Source organism: Nansenia antarctica, assembly GCF_963989245.1.
Source record: "Nansenia antarctica genome assembly, chromosome: 16".
Lineage (NCBI taxonomy): Eukaryota > Metazoa > Chordata > Actinopteri > Argentiniformes > Microstomatidae > Nansenia > Nansenia antarctica.
This window is the reverse complement of record NC_137686.1, coordinates 13,328,602-13,345,287: the sequence shown is the minus strand read 5'-3', so window position 1 is coordinate 13,345,287 and position 16,686 is coordinate 13,328,602. Positions and strand designations below refer to the sequence as shown.

Below are 16,686 nucleotides of genomic sequence, written 5' to 3'. Positions count from 1 at the left end.
CTGAGTCAGTAGTTATTACTATGAAACAACACGTTACGACATGTGTTATTACACAGGCATGAGTACATCATGTTTAGTGTGACCCAGACCCTTCCCTGCGTGAATCCAACCCCAATCAGACTCTCTCTAGTGGCAGCAGGAAGGGCTCTTACCCCAGGGGTCCTCTTGAATACGGTGGGAGTTTCAGCGTCAACAAAGCCTATTTAAACAGAAAATATGAACCAGCCCTGGCTTATATTATCGTATTTTATTTTAAATCAACGACTGAGTTTGTCTGGCACGACGGAACCAATGGAAATGTCTTAAAAGTCAAACCCCACCCACCTGGCACAAGCAAACTAGTGTTTTTGAAACACAAAAAGTGTTTCAGGATATTTCATTGGGACCAGCGGAGGTAGACATCAGAGGACGTGCTTAGGGTAATGGAGGACTGGGTCGTATGTTTTGGGTCTCGTACAGTGGATGTTTTGGGTCTAGTAAAGTAGCAACATTGGGATGGAAGGGGGGGAACACAGTGCTGTGAGCAGAGACCCTGGTACAGCTCCAGGGAAGCTTATTTGGAGGCCAAACAAATGAATAGAAATACACTATCCAGCACCAGAGACGGCCAGCACCACACCCCGGCAGGGTTCACTGGAGAACGAGTCTCACGGACGCGGAAGGAATGGAGTCAAACCCACATGTTGGATACCGGTCCGTTTATCACAATGAGCCCCTCCTCCGACGTCTACCTCCACAGCTGTTGATGTATTATAGTATAGTAGAGAAGGTGGTGTCACTACAATGTCAAACTCTGTTTCCAACTAACAGAACATGTAAATATTTTACTCTTTTTTTTATGTGCGCTTATTAAAGCTTCTTATGAAAAGTCTTTATTAACAGTTGTGGGATGGATGTTATTGTGTGGAGTACACACACACGACGAATGGAACACTTGACACGGGTAAAATGCCACATGTTTTTAATCATAGGCTTACAGCTCATACAGAATACATCTCTCACCTCCTCTTCAGTAGAAATAACATCCCTCATATCCCCTCCCCTCCCCACCCCACCATGTCCCAATACATTACCATAGTTATGTCAGAGTGAGAGGGGCACGTTCACGTTCACAACCGTAGCGTTTCATCTACCACTGAATGAAAAGAGAAGTATCTTTGTAGCAGGGGAGGCTGGCGGAGGGAGAAAACGGAGGACGGGCTCAGACGTGTTTTCGATAGCGTCCCTCATCCGTCCGTTCCACCATCACAATGAGCCTGTCCTCTGTTCTCTACCTCTGCCAGCCTCCCCTGGTGTACAGGCTCTTCGACTCTGTTGCATTAGAAAACAACACTAGCACAGTCAGACACATTTGGGTGATGTACTGTACTACATGTCCGAGGGGGGGGGGGGGGGGGGGGGGTTGAGTCACCTTTCACTCACCAGAATGCATTACAAACAAAAATAATGCATTACATTATCAAACATGTCTGCTTGCTGGCAGTGTCGAACAGTGACAACATGTAATTCGTTAGGGTTGACATATTAGACATCGCTGATAATGATAAAAAAAAAAACATGTAACATTTCCATGAGGCATAATGACAGAATGACCGTGGGGTTGGCATAATCACCCATGATGAAGAAGTCTAATGAATGCATAATACATAAACCGCTTTATTCTTTCCGTGTGTAACTAACCGTGTCTACAATGAACTGCAATGTCATGTAACTCGTTAAAATAAAATAATCCCTAAACAGATTAAAGTGCAGACTGTTTCAGAAGTGTCTTTAAGGGTCTGGTTTCACAGAGGAGGGCTTGAAGCATCTTCAATGGAGATTTGACACTGAAAGCGTGATTTAGTCCGGAACTAGGCTTAAGCCTTGTCTGTAAAACCGATCTGGGGGGTAATCCATCAACGTCGCTAAAGAAAAATCCAGGCTTATTTGGATTTTATTAAGTCTCGCGAGAGTTATCAAAATACGCCTGGATTGGATTATCCTTTAGCAACGGATGGAATACCCCCCCCTGTAGTGTAAAAAAAAGCATGAGTGAATTTTTTTTAAGAAAAACGTCACCAACTGTCAAGTCTCAAGCGATAACATCCAACATCCACTTCCACAGAGCGCCGCGGCCTAGCATCCGATATGAAACGGTTGTTTTCTAATAGTACGTTAAGCACCGCGGTATCAACCTCTCAGATATGACCCTACACATTTACCCTAGTTATGAATGGACAACCCAAAGCAATGCTCAGTGTCAAACTCTAAAAACAACAACAGCAACGACAAAATCATCTAAAAACCATCACAGTGCATTCAATTTGAAGAGGAGATTCAAACAACTTGACTGACAAGTCCACCGTCCAATCGCCTCCAAGGACCAGAAGAAGCAGCGAGACCTCATCTCTGCATCTTCAGTTACAAATCAGTTCTCGTCGAAGATCCATGCCCCTCCGCCCCCCCCCCCCCCCCCTTCTTAGTATTTCAATTGACACTTAAAAGATGGTAAAATAACAGATCTCACAGCAAACGTATGACTGAACTGTATTCTAAAGTGCAGCTGCAGCGGTCGGTCCAGCGTATACATCGATCAGTGGCTCCACCTCAGTAACTCGACGAAAAGGGCGGGGAAAAAACAAAACATGATGCGTTGGCTTCAGTGATGGCAAAAAAACAGGTCCTCGTACGTGATTGGTGGATTCAGAGTCTGTTTCCTCTGGGCTGTGAGCTAAGTCAAGTCATGAAACAGGAAGTACAGGACAGGAGAGGTGAACCAATCGCAGGTGGGGGGGGGCTCCTGGGAGAGGGAGTACTCGACACTTGATCCAATACGGGAGCGAGCGCAGCTTGTAGTCGTGCCAACTCAAAATGGCCGCTGGGTGTGTTAAGGGTCAACAAGAGTCTCCTCCTTCGTTCCTTTTGCATGAATGACACAGCAATGTTTCTGTTGGAGGCACAAGCAACTGTGGTGGTGGCAGCGAGGCACCTGACCAGGTGGGGGCGCTGTTACCATATGTGAGATTCACAATGAGTCATTTTGATAACACCCACCCCTCCTCCTAGACGCCTGTAGTTCATCCCTCCATAGAGCCTGGAGGAGGAGAAGGAGAAGAAGAAGGAGAAGGAAAAGAAGAAGGAGAAGAAGGAGGAGGAGAAGGAGAAGAAGGAGGAGGAAAAGGAGGAGGAAAAGAAGGAGAAGGAGGAGAAATTAATTTCACACAATTGTTTTTTCTTTCTTTCTTCTTCTGATTGTACAAGGAATCCTGGGAAATGTAGTCTGTAGTAAGCAGCTGCAGTGCCACCTACCTCCATGTGTTAGCGTCAGGGTCGTAGACCTCTATTGTTTTAAGATACGTTGTCCCGTCAAAGCCGCCCACAGCCATTAGCTGTCCGTTCACCACCGCTAGTCCGACCTGAGGAGGACATGTAAGGCACGTTTACTAACATCGACGGGGAGAAAGTCACATTTAGGGTGCGTTCGTAAATACGCTCTGGAAATCTGCTCAGAGCACTCTGGTTTAATCTGAAATCAGTTCATTTCCAAATGGTCAGAGAGCACCCCAGCGCTCTCAGAGTGTATTTACGAACGCACCCTTAGTTTGGGGCAGGGGGCAAAAAAGGGGACTTCAAATTACGCTAACAATGCTAGCGAATAGAACTAAAATCATATTCCCCCCCACACACACACACACACACCCCTAAAAAAGCCAACCCACCCCGCTGCGTCTGGACGTCATGGCGACCACGGGGGACCACTGGTTGGTGCGGGGGTTGTAGCGCTCGGCACTGCTCAGCTCGGTGGTGTCGTCGCGGCCGCCTACGGAGTAGATCATGTCCTGGTACACGGCGCAGCCCAGGTGCTTCCTCCTGGTGCCCATGGGAGACACCGTGTGCCAGCGGTTCTCCTGAGGGTTGTAGCGCTCCACTGTGGAGGGGAGAGTCAATGGAAATGGTAAGTGGCTGACTGACTTACAGGGTTCTTCCCACACCTTCTAAAACATCAAATTCAAGCACTTTTCAAGGACTCAATTCCCTCAAATTCAAGGACCCAACACGGCATAGTTTGAGACAGATCTAGATGAGAATTTATATAATAGGAACTATCCACTCACAGACAACAATTAAAAAGAGAGGCTTTTGAATGTAGAGGCTTGAACACTAGATGGTCTATAATTCCGTAAAACTTTTTAAAATATATAATTTTTTTGAGAGAGAGAGAGAGAGGGGAAGTCAAGCACTTTCAATGACCCATGTCTATTTTCAAAAACTTTAAAGGCCTTGATTTTTTTTTTCTCAAATTCACAAACTTTCAAGGATTTCAAGGACCCGTGGAAACCCTGGACTTATGTAGCGCCTTATTCAAAAGAGCTTAACAATGGCCTCTCATTCACCCATTCACACACATTCACACACCAATGGCGGCAAGCTACCATGCAAGGTTGGGAGCAACTTTTGCGGTTCAGTGTCTTGCCCGAGGACCCCTCGACACGTGGCCAGCCGGGGTTCGAACCGCAGAGCTGCCGACCTTGCGATCATAAGACGCCTGCTCTACCTCCTGAGCCACGGCCGCCCCGACATTTATTTCCAGATTTATTTCACCGAAAAATACTTCAATAGATCAACTTCCTGCGTACCGGTGTTGAGGGGCGAGGTGCCGTCGGACCCCCCCACGGCGTAGAGGAACCCCCCCAGGACCGCCACCGCCACGCCCAGCCTCCGCGTGCTCATGGACGCCACCCGCGTCCACTTGTTCTCCTTGGGGTCGTATCTGTAACACACCACGGCAACAGCACTGTTGACAGGACGCCATGGCAACAGGACTGACTGGAGTCAGCTGATGGGACTATTATTAGGGAGTCTGTCTGGGGGGAAGTCAGACTGAGGGAAAGGCATTCTGACAGTCAACACGGTGGGATGATACTGGTAGTAGGAGAGGTCTGTGGGGGGGGGGGTAAGAGGGAGAGAGAGAGGGAGAGAGAGACAGAGAGAAAGAGAGAGAGACAGAGAGAGAGAGACAGAGAGAGAAAGAGAGAAAGACAGAGAGACAGAGACATAGAGAGAAAGAAAGAGAAAGAGACAGAGAGAGAGACAGAGAGAGAGAGACAGAGTGAGAGACAGAGAAAGAGAGAGAGACAGAGAGAGAGAGAGAGAAATAAGCAATGTCATAAACACACAGAGAAGGAGAGAGAGAGAGACATTGCTTTTGTTTCGACAGAGAAGCACCGACTTCCCTAAAGTGATTCTCACAGTTTCCTCTAAATTGATTACACTGTGATGGCTACAGGGGAAAGAAAATCCCCAAATGACAGGGGAACCAGAAACAGATAAACGACTAAATCGACGGCCGTCACCTTTCCACGATGTTCAGACAGGACACGCCGTCCTGCCCCCCCACGGCGTACAGGTAGCCCCCCAGCACCGCCACGCCCACGCTGGTCCTACAGGTGCTGGTGGGGGCCACGTCACTGCTCCACTGGTTGGTCTTGGGGTCGTACCTGGTGTGTGTGTGTGTGTGTGTGTGTGTGTGTGTGTGTGTGTGTGCGTGGGAGGGGTAGAATTAGATTTTTGAGGTGAAACATTGTGAAGGGAGACTGTTGATAACAATCAAGCATAGTTTCATATATTCTACCACTCTGTGGTAGTACACGCTTTGAAAACTTTAAATGTCCTTCCATCCATCCATCCTTCCTTCCATCTTTCCATCCTTCCATCTATCCATCCATCCTTCCTTCTTTTCTTTCTTGAATCACTGATCTCACAACAAGCGTTCCATACCAGAATCACACCAATGATCTCATCGAGGGAGGGAAGGGAGGGAGGATGGGAGAGAGGGGGGGAGGTTGGGAGGAAGATAGGTAGGGAGGTAGGGAGGGAGGAAGGACACATTTTAAAGGAGTGTATTCACAGAGGGGGGGGGGGGTCCTTGTTCTGGAGGCAGGCAGGAAGAGGAAGTTCACCTCTCCACGCTGTTGAGGTAGGAGGAGCCGTCGTGTCCGCCCACGGCGTAGAGCAGGTCGTCCAGCACGCTGACCCCCACCCCGCAGCGCCGCTTGCTCATGGACGCCACCATGCGCCACTCGTTGGTCTGCGGGTCGTAGCGCTCCACGCTGGAGATGGCGTCCCCGCTGCACCACCCCCCGACTGGGAGAGGAGACGGACCACAGACGTTTATTTTAATCAGAATCAGAATCAGAATCGCTTTTATTACATCTATGTACGGGTACACAGAGGCTGCGTTCGTAAATTCGCTCTGAGAGCGCCGGAGCACACACTGGGTTCAACAAAGTCATAAAGGGACCAAGTCATTTGATTGGATAAGTGGCGTTCCATAAGTGCTGATCAGATTTTCAGAGCGGATTTACCAACGCAGCCAGAGTAAAATTCCTAGGTTCAGGTTCTTCGACATTGGCAATCTGCATCAGAATACAAAGTCAACAACAGGAGAATAAAGTCGTGAATAAAGTGAGGTAATTAATTCACGTAAAGTCGCCCAAGTTGTCGACGTTCTCTAGAGTGCCGAGGGTGACTTCGTTCACCGGAAAAAGCATAAATGATGACACTTCACTCGGTAGCCAATCAAAGTCTTGTTGCTAGGTAGATACCACATAAAACACTTGGCACTCCAGATGGTGAGTGTTCCGGAATGCTTTGGCAGTTGGTGAAAATGTTCATTTTATTTACTACCCGTTGTTTTTTGTTTTTTTTTATTACTCAACGGTGGATCATCTGCTATCCAGGCCTGACCTCTTTCGTTCTTCGTTTTGTGAAATACCTCAGAGTCAGAATGAGGTTGTGGAACGACATGGGTACTGAGACATTCATAAAGGTCGGACAGTTCCGAGACACCGACCTGCGAACAGCACCTCCCCGCACCGGATGGGCTTCCTGGGCCGCGTCCTGGGCCCCTGCATCAGGGGGCGCTCCTGGGGCAGGAGGAGGTAGTTCTTGGCTTCATCCACCAGGTCTCTGAGGGACAAGCCAACACACAAACATGTCATATCCCAGCACTGATGTGGTATTACATCACAAACATCTTAAAAGGGTGGGAATTTGGGAATAACGAGAGGAGGGAGGGACTGATAAGGTCATTGCTGTACATTCAAACATGTGTCTGTATGTGTGCGTGTGTCTGTCTCTCTCTCAAACGGACCCACCTGCACTCCTCGTCACTCTTGATGAGCGGGTCTGACCCCACCGTCCCCACCAGGAACTTGGGGCTGAGGAGAGGAAGACGGACGTGCTGGAGGACCTGCCGCCGCAACAACAACACAACACCTGGCGTTTACACGGCTGAACAAGCCACAACATAGAACAACACACACACTGCAGGAACCATTCATGTTACCGGTACATGTTCCTGTTGAACAGTAGAGTTCCAGTACTGTATAGTCTTACACATTTCTTTAGTTTGACATTTTTCATAGTTGACATGAAACTATTGTTATGTCTTCGGTGTTAAATAGTGACATCCATATATTACTCCTCTCATACTATCAAACGACAGTGTCTCTGGGTCTCAATGTCTACAGGATTCTAGGTAGTTATACTGGAGTGGCTACTGAAGCACAGCCCGGGCCTGTAGCCGTGGTAACAACCATAAATCACTTTGAGGGGCGACTGGGTGGCGTAGCTCACTAAGTCACATGCCATGTAATCACAGGGTTCCCAGTTCGATTCCGCCCATCAACTTATCTTGCATGTCATCCCTCCTCTCTCTCACGCATCCTTCCTGTCAGTCTCTACTGTCTCTATCCTCCTCTCTCTCTCTCACCCATCCTTCCTGTCAGTCTCTACTGTCTCTATCCTCCTCTCTCTCTCTCTCTCTCTCTCTCTCTCTCTCTCTCTCTCTCTCTCTCTCTCTCTCTCTCTCTCTCCCATCCTTCCTGTCAATCTCTACTGTCTCTATCCTCCTCTCTCTCACCCATCCTTCCTGTCAGTCTCTACTGTCTCTATCCTCCTCTCTCTCACCCATGCTTCCTGCCAATCTCTACTGTCTCTATCCTCCTCTCTCTCTCACCCATCCTTCCTGTCAGTCTCTACTGTCTCTATCCTCCTCTCTCTCACCCACCCATCCTTCCTGTCAGTCTCTACTGTCTCTATCCTCTTCTCTCTCACCCATGCTTCCTGCCAATCTCTACTGTCTCTATCCTCCTCTCTCTCTCACCCATCCTTCCTGTCAGTCTCTACTGTCTCTATCCTCCTCTCTCTCACCCATCCTTCCTGTCAGTCTCTACTGTCTCTATCCTCCTCTCTCTCACCCATCCTTCCTGTCAGTCTCTACTGTCTCTATCCTCCTCTCTCTCTCTCACCCATCCTTCCTGTCAATCTCTACTGTCTCTATCCTCCTCTCTCTCACCCATCCTTCCTGTCAGTCTCTACTGTCTCTATCCTCCTCTCTCTCTCTCTCACCCATCCTTCCTGTCAACCTCTACTGTCTCTATCCCAATAAAGCAGAAATGCCCTAAAAACATGTTTTCAAAAACAAAACACTTTAAACCTTAATAAACATAAATCACTGACCTCACATGATTGGATTGGTCAAATCAAGATCTCCACTGTATAGCTTTCACCAATCCAGTCATGGAAGATCAGTGATTTGAAGGAAGGGGTATGTTAAAAGTATCAAAACAGGGCGTGTTCACCTGGGGCAGCTGCGGGCGGCGCTCCTGGATGCTGTACTTGACCCAGGCCATGACGGCGTTGAACACCTGCTCCTCGCTGCGCACGTTCAGCTCGTCGCTGGAGATTATGTCTATCAGCTGGTTGGCTGGGAGCAGCATGAACTCCTCACTCTCCATCACCTGAAGGGGGGGGGGGGGGGGGGGGGGGGCAGACCGACACACTGAGGTGGCGGAAACGCCTTCACGACACGATGGCGGAGGATCGTCACGCAGCAGAGACACGCGCTGCGGTCTGGGTTAGGAGACGATGACGGAAGAAAAATAACTACTGAAGCCTTTAGTCTTTCCTATCAAATAAACACTCTGAAAACAAACAAACAACTGTGAACGCACGCATGCATGCACGCACACGAGAGAGACGTGTGAAGCTTCTAGCATCTTTCCTGTTAAAAAAACGTTCTAAAACAAACTGTGAACATTTTCCAGCTCACCACACACACCTACACACACCTACACACACACCACACTTGTGAGAGACAACTACTGAAGCTTCTTGCATCTTTCCTGTTAAAGACGATTCTAAAAAAACAAACAAACTGTGAACCACACTCACACCCAGAGAGAGAGAGAGAGACAGAGACAGAGAGAGAGAGAGAGAGACAGAGAGAGAGACAGCGAGACAGAGAGAGAGTGAGAGAGAGAGAGACAGAGAGAGACAGAAACAGAGACAGAAACAGAGACAGACAGAGACAGACAGAGAGAGACAGACAGAGACAGAGAGACAGAGAGAGAGAGAGACAGACAGACAGACAGAGAGAGACAGAAACAGACTGACAGCCCCTCCCCCTCCCTCACCTCCTGGAAGTTGTGCTGGGTGAACTTGTCGGCGATCCTCAGCAGCTCCCGGCAGGAGTGCGTGTCGGCGAAGGCGCGGATCCCCAGGCAGTTGGACGGGTCCAGCTGCCGCTTCAGGAACTCGCAGCACGCCTCCTGGATCTCCGCCAGCTGCAGCAGGCAGGCGGCGGGCAGCAGCGTCTGCACGTTGCCCTCCTCCACCGTCACCTGCGACGTGTAGGCGAAGTCGATCAGCAGCTCCATGGCCCGCTCGTCGATGTCCCGGATCACCACCTCCGTCTGCCGGCTCTCCGCCAGCTCCCCCGTGAACATGGCCCGGAAGTAGGGGCTGCACGCCGACAGGATGACCCGGTGGGCGTAGATCTTCTTGGCGCCCACCACCAGCACCACGTCGCACAGCTCCCGGTGCTTGCGGAGCAGGTTGATGACCTCCAGGGTCTGCCGGGGGTGCTTGTCCGACACGTAGGGCATCCGGGCGGGCTGGGGGACCCCCTCCGGGAGCTTGTTGGGGTCCCCCAGGGTGCAGCGGCTGGTGATGTCCATTCCCGTGGTATCTTGACGCGCGCTGGTACCCCTGTCGGAGCGGCGGGGGGGGGGGAAGATAGACAGTCAGAGTTAAGGATCCATCCGTCACGCGACAGCGGTTTAACGTGGACAAGCGACGACGACAGCAACAAAAACAGAAGGCGGTTCCCCCCCCCCCCCCCCCCCCCGGGGCTCGGTTCTATCGACTCTGTTCTTCGTGTCGAGATAATGTGAAGGGAACCGAGCACCGGGATAAACACGGAACCATTTCAACTATGACAAACGGGCCGCCACAGGTGCAATCCAAGGCCTCCCCCCCTTCTCCCCCAGCAAGGCATCTGTTAACACCAGCTAAGCAATTACCTCGGCGTGTCCTGCTGTCTACACGCAGTCAGCTGTGCCAAGTATAGCACAATGCCTTGGCAAGCAGGAGAGAGAGAGAGAGAGCCACTAATCTCCTCAGACTAGTCTAGTCCACAACAGTGACATTTAGCCTGTTACACAACACAGGAGAAGACAGTATGATGCCGTTTGTTTTTTTTACAGGAAGGGAGTCAGGTCTTTCATCTAGATTAGGTTATCAGACCGATCTAGAGAACGTGTTGTGTTCGTTATGCCTACGTCTTATCTGAAGCGGCCACACAACCGTGAAAACAGGAACACAATCGATGGCGAATAAATGCGCTGCCGATGAAATAAGCAGTAAGCACATAGTTGATCGCGCCGCGAAATGGATTAGCCTAGCGCTGCTTGCTTAATGAATTACATGTAGGCCGAGTCATGAATCAATTATGGGAATCTTGTTTTTTTTTTTCGGAACGGTCGATGGACAGCGCCTGGTGGACCGGGCCCAAACACAAGCAGAGACTCAGGCTGGCCTTGAGGCCCGGGGCCAGCAGCTGTTGGGACACTGACGCAAATCATACCGACCAAGGGGCTTAGCGCCCCCTGGTTAGACCACGCCCACCTCTCCAGGGGCACTCACCAAGTCATATGTGTGGAGTGAGGGACGCCTACTACCAGGACTGTTTATAGGCCTAGATAAAACACCACGGCTGGTTTCACAGACAGGGCTTAAGCCTAGTCCTGGACTAAATCACACTTTCAATGTAAAAACCTCCATTGAAGATGCTTTTTTTTAGTGCCCCGCGGTGGTGTAGCGGTCTAAGCACTGGCCACTAGTGCAAGCTGCCCACCGGGGACTGGGATCGTATCCCAGCTCGCCAGATCCGGATATGGCTGGGGCACACACGGGGAGCGGCATATTGGGCGGCCGCTCCCGAGGGCTGTATAGGAGTATTTCCGGACACGGATCCGTCGCGCAACAGCGCCCCTGGGGTGCCGGAATAACAGGTGCTGGGCTCGAGGAGCCAGTCAGCTAGTCTGCCTGGCGGCCTCCTCTGGGACTGCCGGCCACGGGGTCGTGCGGCGGATCCTTCGCAATAGGCAGGGGATAATTGGATGCTAGGTTGGGTTCAATTGGCTACCAAATTGGGTGAAAAAAGGGATAAAATCTGAAAAACAAATGTAAAAAAAAAAAAGAAGATGCTTTTTTTAGACCAGGATTAGACTTAAGTCTCGTCTGTGAAACTGGCCCTATATGTGCTCCTGTCCCACATGATCTAGACTTTTTTTCGGAGAACTCGCCCTCGTTTCGACACTGAAACTCGTAATTCATCTCACTGTGATAATCACGCAAAAATGTGAAACATCTCTGGTATCTCTGGGAGGATAACGTCCCAGATAACACCCTACCTGCGCATCGGCTGTCCGTCCATGCAGAGGAAACGTGGCGCCCACAACTTCTTGCCAACCTCTGTAAGAAGCAAAACAGGACAAGAAAGATGATCTTGGTGAGAAGGCATAATAGATGTGTATATTGAAAATTAGATGTTTACAATACTTCTTCCCTGCAGCTGTTACTCTGCCCCCTGCCCCCCCCCCCTCCACCCACCCCCACCCCCAACAAGAGGAACATTGACTCCCAGTATCAGTGTACCCTCCCCCCATACCTCTCATGGCTGCACACTGAGGACTTCAATTCAGCTTTTGCGCTACTGGTTGTTTACATTACATTGGTCTCTAATTATACATAATAACACACCTCAAGACCTACTCGCCTTTGTTCACCTGTACATATCACACTGATATGCATCTCGTGTACATACACTTATTATATACATGTATTTATACTCACTGTAATAGCTTACACTGTAACACCATGCACTGTCTACAATATGATGTCTTTTGCACCATGCCAACTATTTACATTACCTGGTGGTTTAGATGCCAAACTACATGTCGTTGTCTCTGTGCAATGACAATAAAGTTGAATCTAATCTTTTAGTAGGCTAGGTAAACTTTTGCAGATCGACACTGCCTGACAGTCAGTGCACAAAACCCAGTTCAGGTGGATGTTCTGCAGCCTGATCGTTCGTGTCTGGCTGATCAAGTCAGCCCGTTTATACAACCGGGCCGAACCGGTCCAAATGTTCCCTAGCAACAGAACAGGGTCTTTTTCTAATTGTAATGTAATAACACCTTAACGGTGCTAACCAGCTGGTTCTACAGCCTATGCATAACTAACATGCATGAGTATTTCTCTCTGCAGACAGAGAACTTAGTTAGATGTCTGAACACGTAGAGAGACAAGACATCTTCAGTCATACGCAGATAGCTAGCCTAGCCAAACCACCACATTTTCGGAAGCGACACAAGCTGTCTTCGGACAGAACCGGACCGAAAACAGAGACATGTCGACAGAGATAACTACCTTATATAACTAGATAACTACCTTATGTGTCCATCCGAGCGTTCAGGGGGGTGTTAGGTACAGATGGACAGATAATAATACGAGCTAAGAGGCTAAGCTCTCTGACATTCCATAAGAACTCCCAATCAACAGGAAAGTGTCACACTTCAAGTGTGCCGTGCAGGTCAGGGTGCTCCCCGATACATGGTCCCCCCTGCAACATGACGGGTTTTGGCTACGGTACCTTCATAATAATAATAATAATAATAATACATTTATTTTATAAGGCGCCTTTCATGGCACTCAAGGTCGCCGTACAACAACAAATTTAAAAACAGTTACCCAAAAAAAAAAAAAACTTCATATCTTACGCAGAAAGTAACCTCCGCTAAAGGCCGCAGAATATTCACATTTTCACGTTGGAAAACAGATAAAATCTATCTACAATCAGTACTACTGATGAATAGTTTAATAAAAAATCTAACAGTGTTTTAGTTAAAATCTGGGGGAAAAAACATCATCTGATTCGACGACTCCCACATGTGACAGCTGTGTATCCATGGAAACAGTAAATAGTCCAGCTTTTTGCTTAGTGGCCAGAGAACATTTATTAACAAGTTTGCAGTCCTGAATTAGTTTCGTATATGTCAGCGAACCATTAATACACACAATAATGCAATCAACTGAAGGAAATACTATTTATCATTATGCTTTGACTGGAGACCTCGAAGGTCTTCAAACACATTTGGAGAATGAGTGTCCTCCAGAGGGTCTGTTCAAGGAAGAGGATGAGATGGGCAAAGATGCACTTTTCACTGCCTGTATGCTGGGGAGAAGCCCTGTCGTAAGAGAACTTGTGAAATACGGTGCTCAGGTGAATGCACTTACAGCAAGAGGTAGGCATAATATGTCCCACATGATCTAGACTGAAATTAATGGAAGTTAAGAGGGTGAATGTACCAATTCCAGCTATTATAGCTGGAATTGGTACATTCACCCTCTTAACTTCCATCATTAAGTCAAGTCAAGTCAACTTTATTTGTATAGCACATTTACGTACAGCAATGCTGAGCCAAAGTGCTTCACAGTAAAAATAGATAAATGCAGGAAATAAGTAAGCACAATAAACACAATACAATGTAATACAAAATATGGTAAAATTAAAAGAGAAGAAAAAGGACTAAAAACAATAAGACAATATGAGCCAGGGACTTACAATAAAAACTAAGTCCAGTGATGGTCTATAGAAATTCATTCTGAATCTGACAACAATCTGACACTACCAATAATGTAACATTACTTCATTCTTCATAACTGCTGCTGTGAGCATTATTGTAAAAAAATAAAAATAAAAATCTCCTCCTTCATGTTATCTAATACCTACAAATCATTGCTCCAGACATCATCAGTGGTAGGATTCGTTTGATTTTCAAATCCAGGTTACTCTCCGTTGCATTGCTCAGCTATGTGGGGTCAGCTGGAGACAGTGAAAACTTTGGTGGAGCTTGGTGCTGACCTGCAGGCCAAGAACTTCCGTGGGGAAAGGGCCATGGAAGTAGCTTCCCGGTATTCCAAGATGGACTGTGCAGAGTATCTTACCTGGACAGGTGAGTGAAAGACTAAGAGAGTTAGTGAGGAAGTAAGTGAGTGTGTGTGTGTGTGTATGTGTGTGTGTGTGTGTGTGTGTGTGTGTGAGTGAGAGACAGAGAGAGAGAGAGAGAGAGAGAGAGAGAGAGAGAGAGAAAAAGAGAGAGAGAGAGATGATGATGTTTGTATCTTACCTGGGCAGGTGAGAAAGAGTGAAAGACTAAGAGAGTTTAAGTGAGTGTGTGTGTGTGTGTGTGTGTGTGTGTGTGTGTGTGAGAGAGAGAGAGAGAGAGAGAGAGATGATGATGTTTGTAGTTTACTGCATTATTCACTTATCCAGAGGCCAAGCAGGACTTGCTGTCATACATAACTTACGTCAGAGACACCATCGCTGACCCTGAGAAGGTCCAAGGGAAGCTCAACAGGGAGGACAAGGTAACAAACACATCATGACGCATTTCATGAAGCAGCACATCTGCCTGCTTAGATTTATGACTACCAAAATGTTTTTTTTAATTGTCATGAATTAGAACATATGTACCAACTCCTGCTCAGCGAAGTCGGACTGGATCCAGAACGCCAAAAACCAAACGACCCAAGATGTTGTTGGGCAGAAGAAACATCTGGAGGATACTCTGGCTCCTATTCTTTCCAAGCTGACAGTTCAACGTGAGTCATAGGGTTCTTTTGTCATTGCAGTTCAAAAGAATCAATGCTATAATATCTGGCAATGTCTCCATAAATCTAACCATAATCGTTCGCCTAAAGAATATATGAATGTACTTTATGTGGGTATGACACTAATTATGTGGGGTTTTTTCTCTCTCTATTTTCAGCTGAAGCAACGGTTAAAGCAAGCAAAACTTCATGAACAATTTTTATGATTTATTTACTCTAATGTTATTTGTTTGCGTAAAAGGAAATGTCTATATATATATATATATTTTTTTTTTAAACCTGAAGATAAACATTTCCAAACAACTACTGTCCAGACTAACATGATTATTGTTCATTACTGAGAGAGCTGCAGCCCAGTGAACACTAGGGGGCGCCAGAGCCACAACAACGGCCTTATCAGGACTTCATCAGAGCAGATATTCTTTGCACTTCAGCACATGGGAGAGAATATCAAGAAGGACACTTCATGGGACCAAAGTCAATATGACAATGTATCAGATAAGACAAGGATAGCCTACAACAACAACAACAACAACAACAACAACAACAACAGCAACAACAAACAAACAACAACACGTTTTGTATACATTTAACAAATCTTGAAATATATATTTTCTTCTTCTTCTTCTTCTTCTTCTTATTATTATTATTATTATTCAACATGCAATATCATACAGTATAAAACATGGACCATACATAACATAATTCATATATCTTCTGTACACATGCGTGTGAAAACGAACCGAGAAATCGGTTCATATTTATGACACTGCGGTATGAGATCTGTGCCTAAGATAAATCAAAAAGATGTCAGCCGTGCAAAGGGAAAAAGTGAAGGATTAAAAACGGCAGGCGAATCTTTGGCTGTGTTCGGAATGGTATACTAGCATACTGCATACTAGCATACTCAATGAGTATATACTGCATACTACCTACTAAATTCAGAATAAGTAACCGAAAACCAGCCGACCATTATGCATATTATGTTTAAATGTATCGCATACTCAAATCTCGCATACTGTACAGTTCGAACGTACTACATACTCAAAATCTACGTCATATCTAGTATGAGTAGTATGCTAGTACGCTATTCCGAACACAGCCTTTCTGTTTAGAAACCTTTGGAACCCCCATGCTCTGCTCTCTCACTCTGGGATCCACTGCTCTCCCCTGACTCCCCCTGGATGAGCCCTGCGCTGGCATGTGATAGAAGTGTGGAAAATCGGTCTGGATTTCAAATCTGAAAAGGCTTATTCATATTCATATTCACATTCACCCCCGTGGAAGAGGAGGAAACCCTGCCTGGTGAGAGGACAGGAGGACCCGGTCGGGAATGGACTAAACTGACTAAACCGCTGGCCACAACGTTAGTTAGTTTATATTATAACACACTTATTACCTTGTTATTTGGCTTGGAATTAAGCGAGAATTCGGCGACAATGACAACAGCATAGCTTCTCTGCTACTACCATAATCTATCTGAGATATTGACCATGTGGATCGCTGCTATCCTGTGATAGAGAGATAGAGATAGACAGAACACGATGGAAGGGGCAGTGCTGGTGGTTTAGGGGTAAAGTAGAAGCTGGAAGCACCGAACAATGAAACGCAGAGCGCCGGCGTGAGCCCAGGATTACACCCGACACGAGAGCCCAAACTTGAGCCACAGTCCCTGGACCTGGATCC

The 16,686-nt window shown here is 47.3% G+C and overlaps 2 protein-coding genes across 2 annotated transcripts; one reads left to right on the top strand and one right to left on the bottom strand.

The window, feature by feature from the left end:
* Nucleotides 1–1,064: 1,064 nt before the first annotated feature.
* Nucleotides 1,065–10,028, bottom strand: klhl20 (kelch-like family member 20). Its single transcript, XM_080546435.1, has 10 exons — nucleotides 9,459–10,028; nucleotides 8,625–8,783; nucleotides 7,137–7,231; nucleotides 6,833–6,948; nucleotides 5,940–6,123; nucleotides 5,334–5,477; nucleotides 4,617–4,750; nucleotides 3,699–3,907; nucleotides 3,289–3,395; nucleotides 1,065–3,073 (listed from the first exon to the last, which is right to left on the bottom strand). Exons 1-10 carry the CDS (start codon nucleotides 9,999–10,001, stop codon nucleotides 2,989–2,991), a joined length of 1,776 nt encoding a protein of 591 aa, XP_080402561.1. The 5' UTR covers nucleotides 10,002–10,028; the 3' UTR covers nucleotides 1,065–2,988.
* A 3,380-nt stretch (nucleotides 10,029–13,408) lies between these two features.
* On the top strand, nucleotides 13,409–15,193 carry ankrd45 (ankyrin repeat domain 45; the record flags this gene model as incomplete). The annotated part of the gene is made up of 5 exons (XM_080546886.1): nucleotides 13,409–13,631; nucleotides 14,175–14,342; nucleotides 14,663–14,757; nucleotides 14,853–14,991; nucleotides 15,159–15,193. 5 exons carry the CDS (start codon nucleotides 13,409–13,411, stop codon nucleotides 15,191–15,193), a joined length of 660 nt encoding a protein of 219 aa, XP_080403012.1.
* Nucleotides 15,194–16,686: the final 1,493 nt, after the last annotated feature.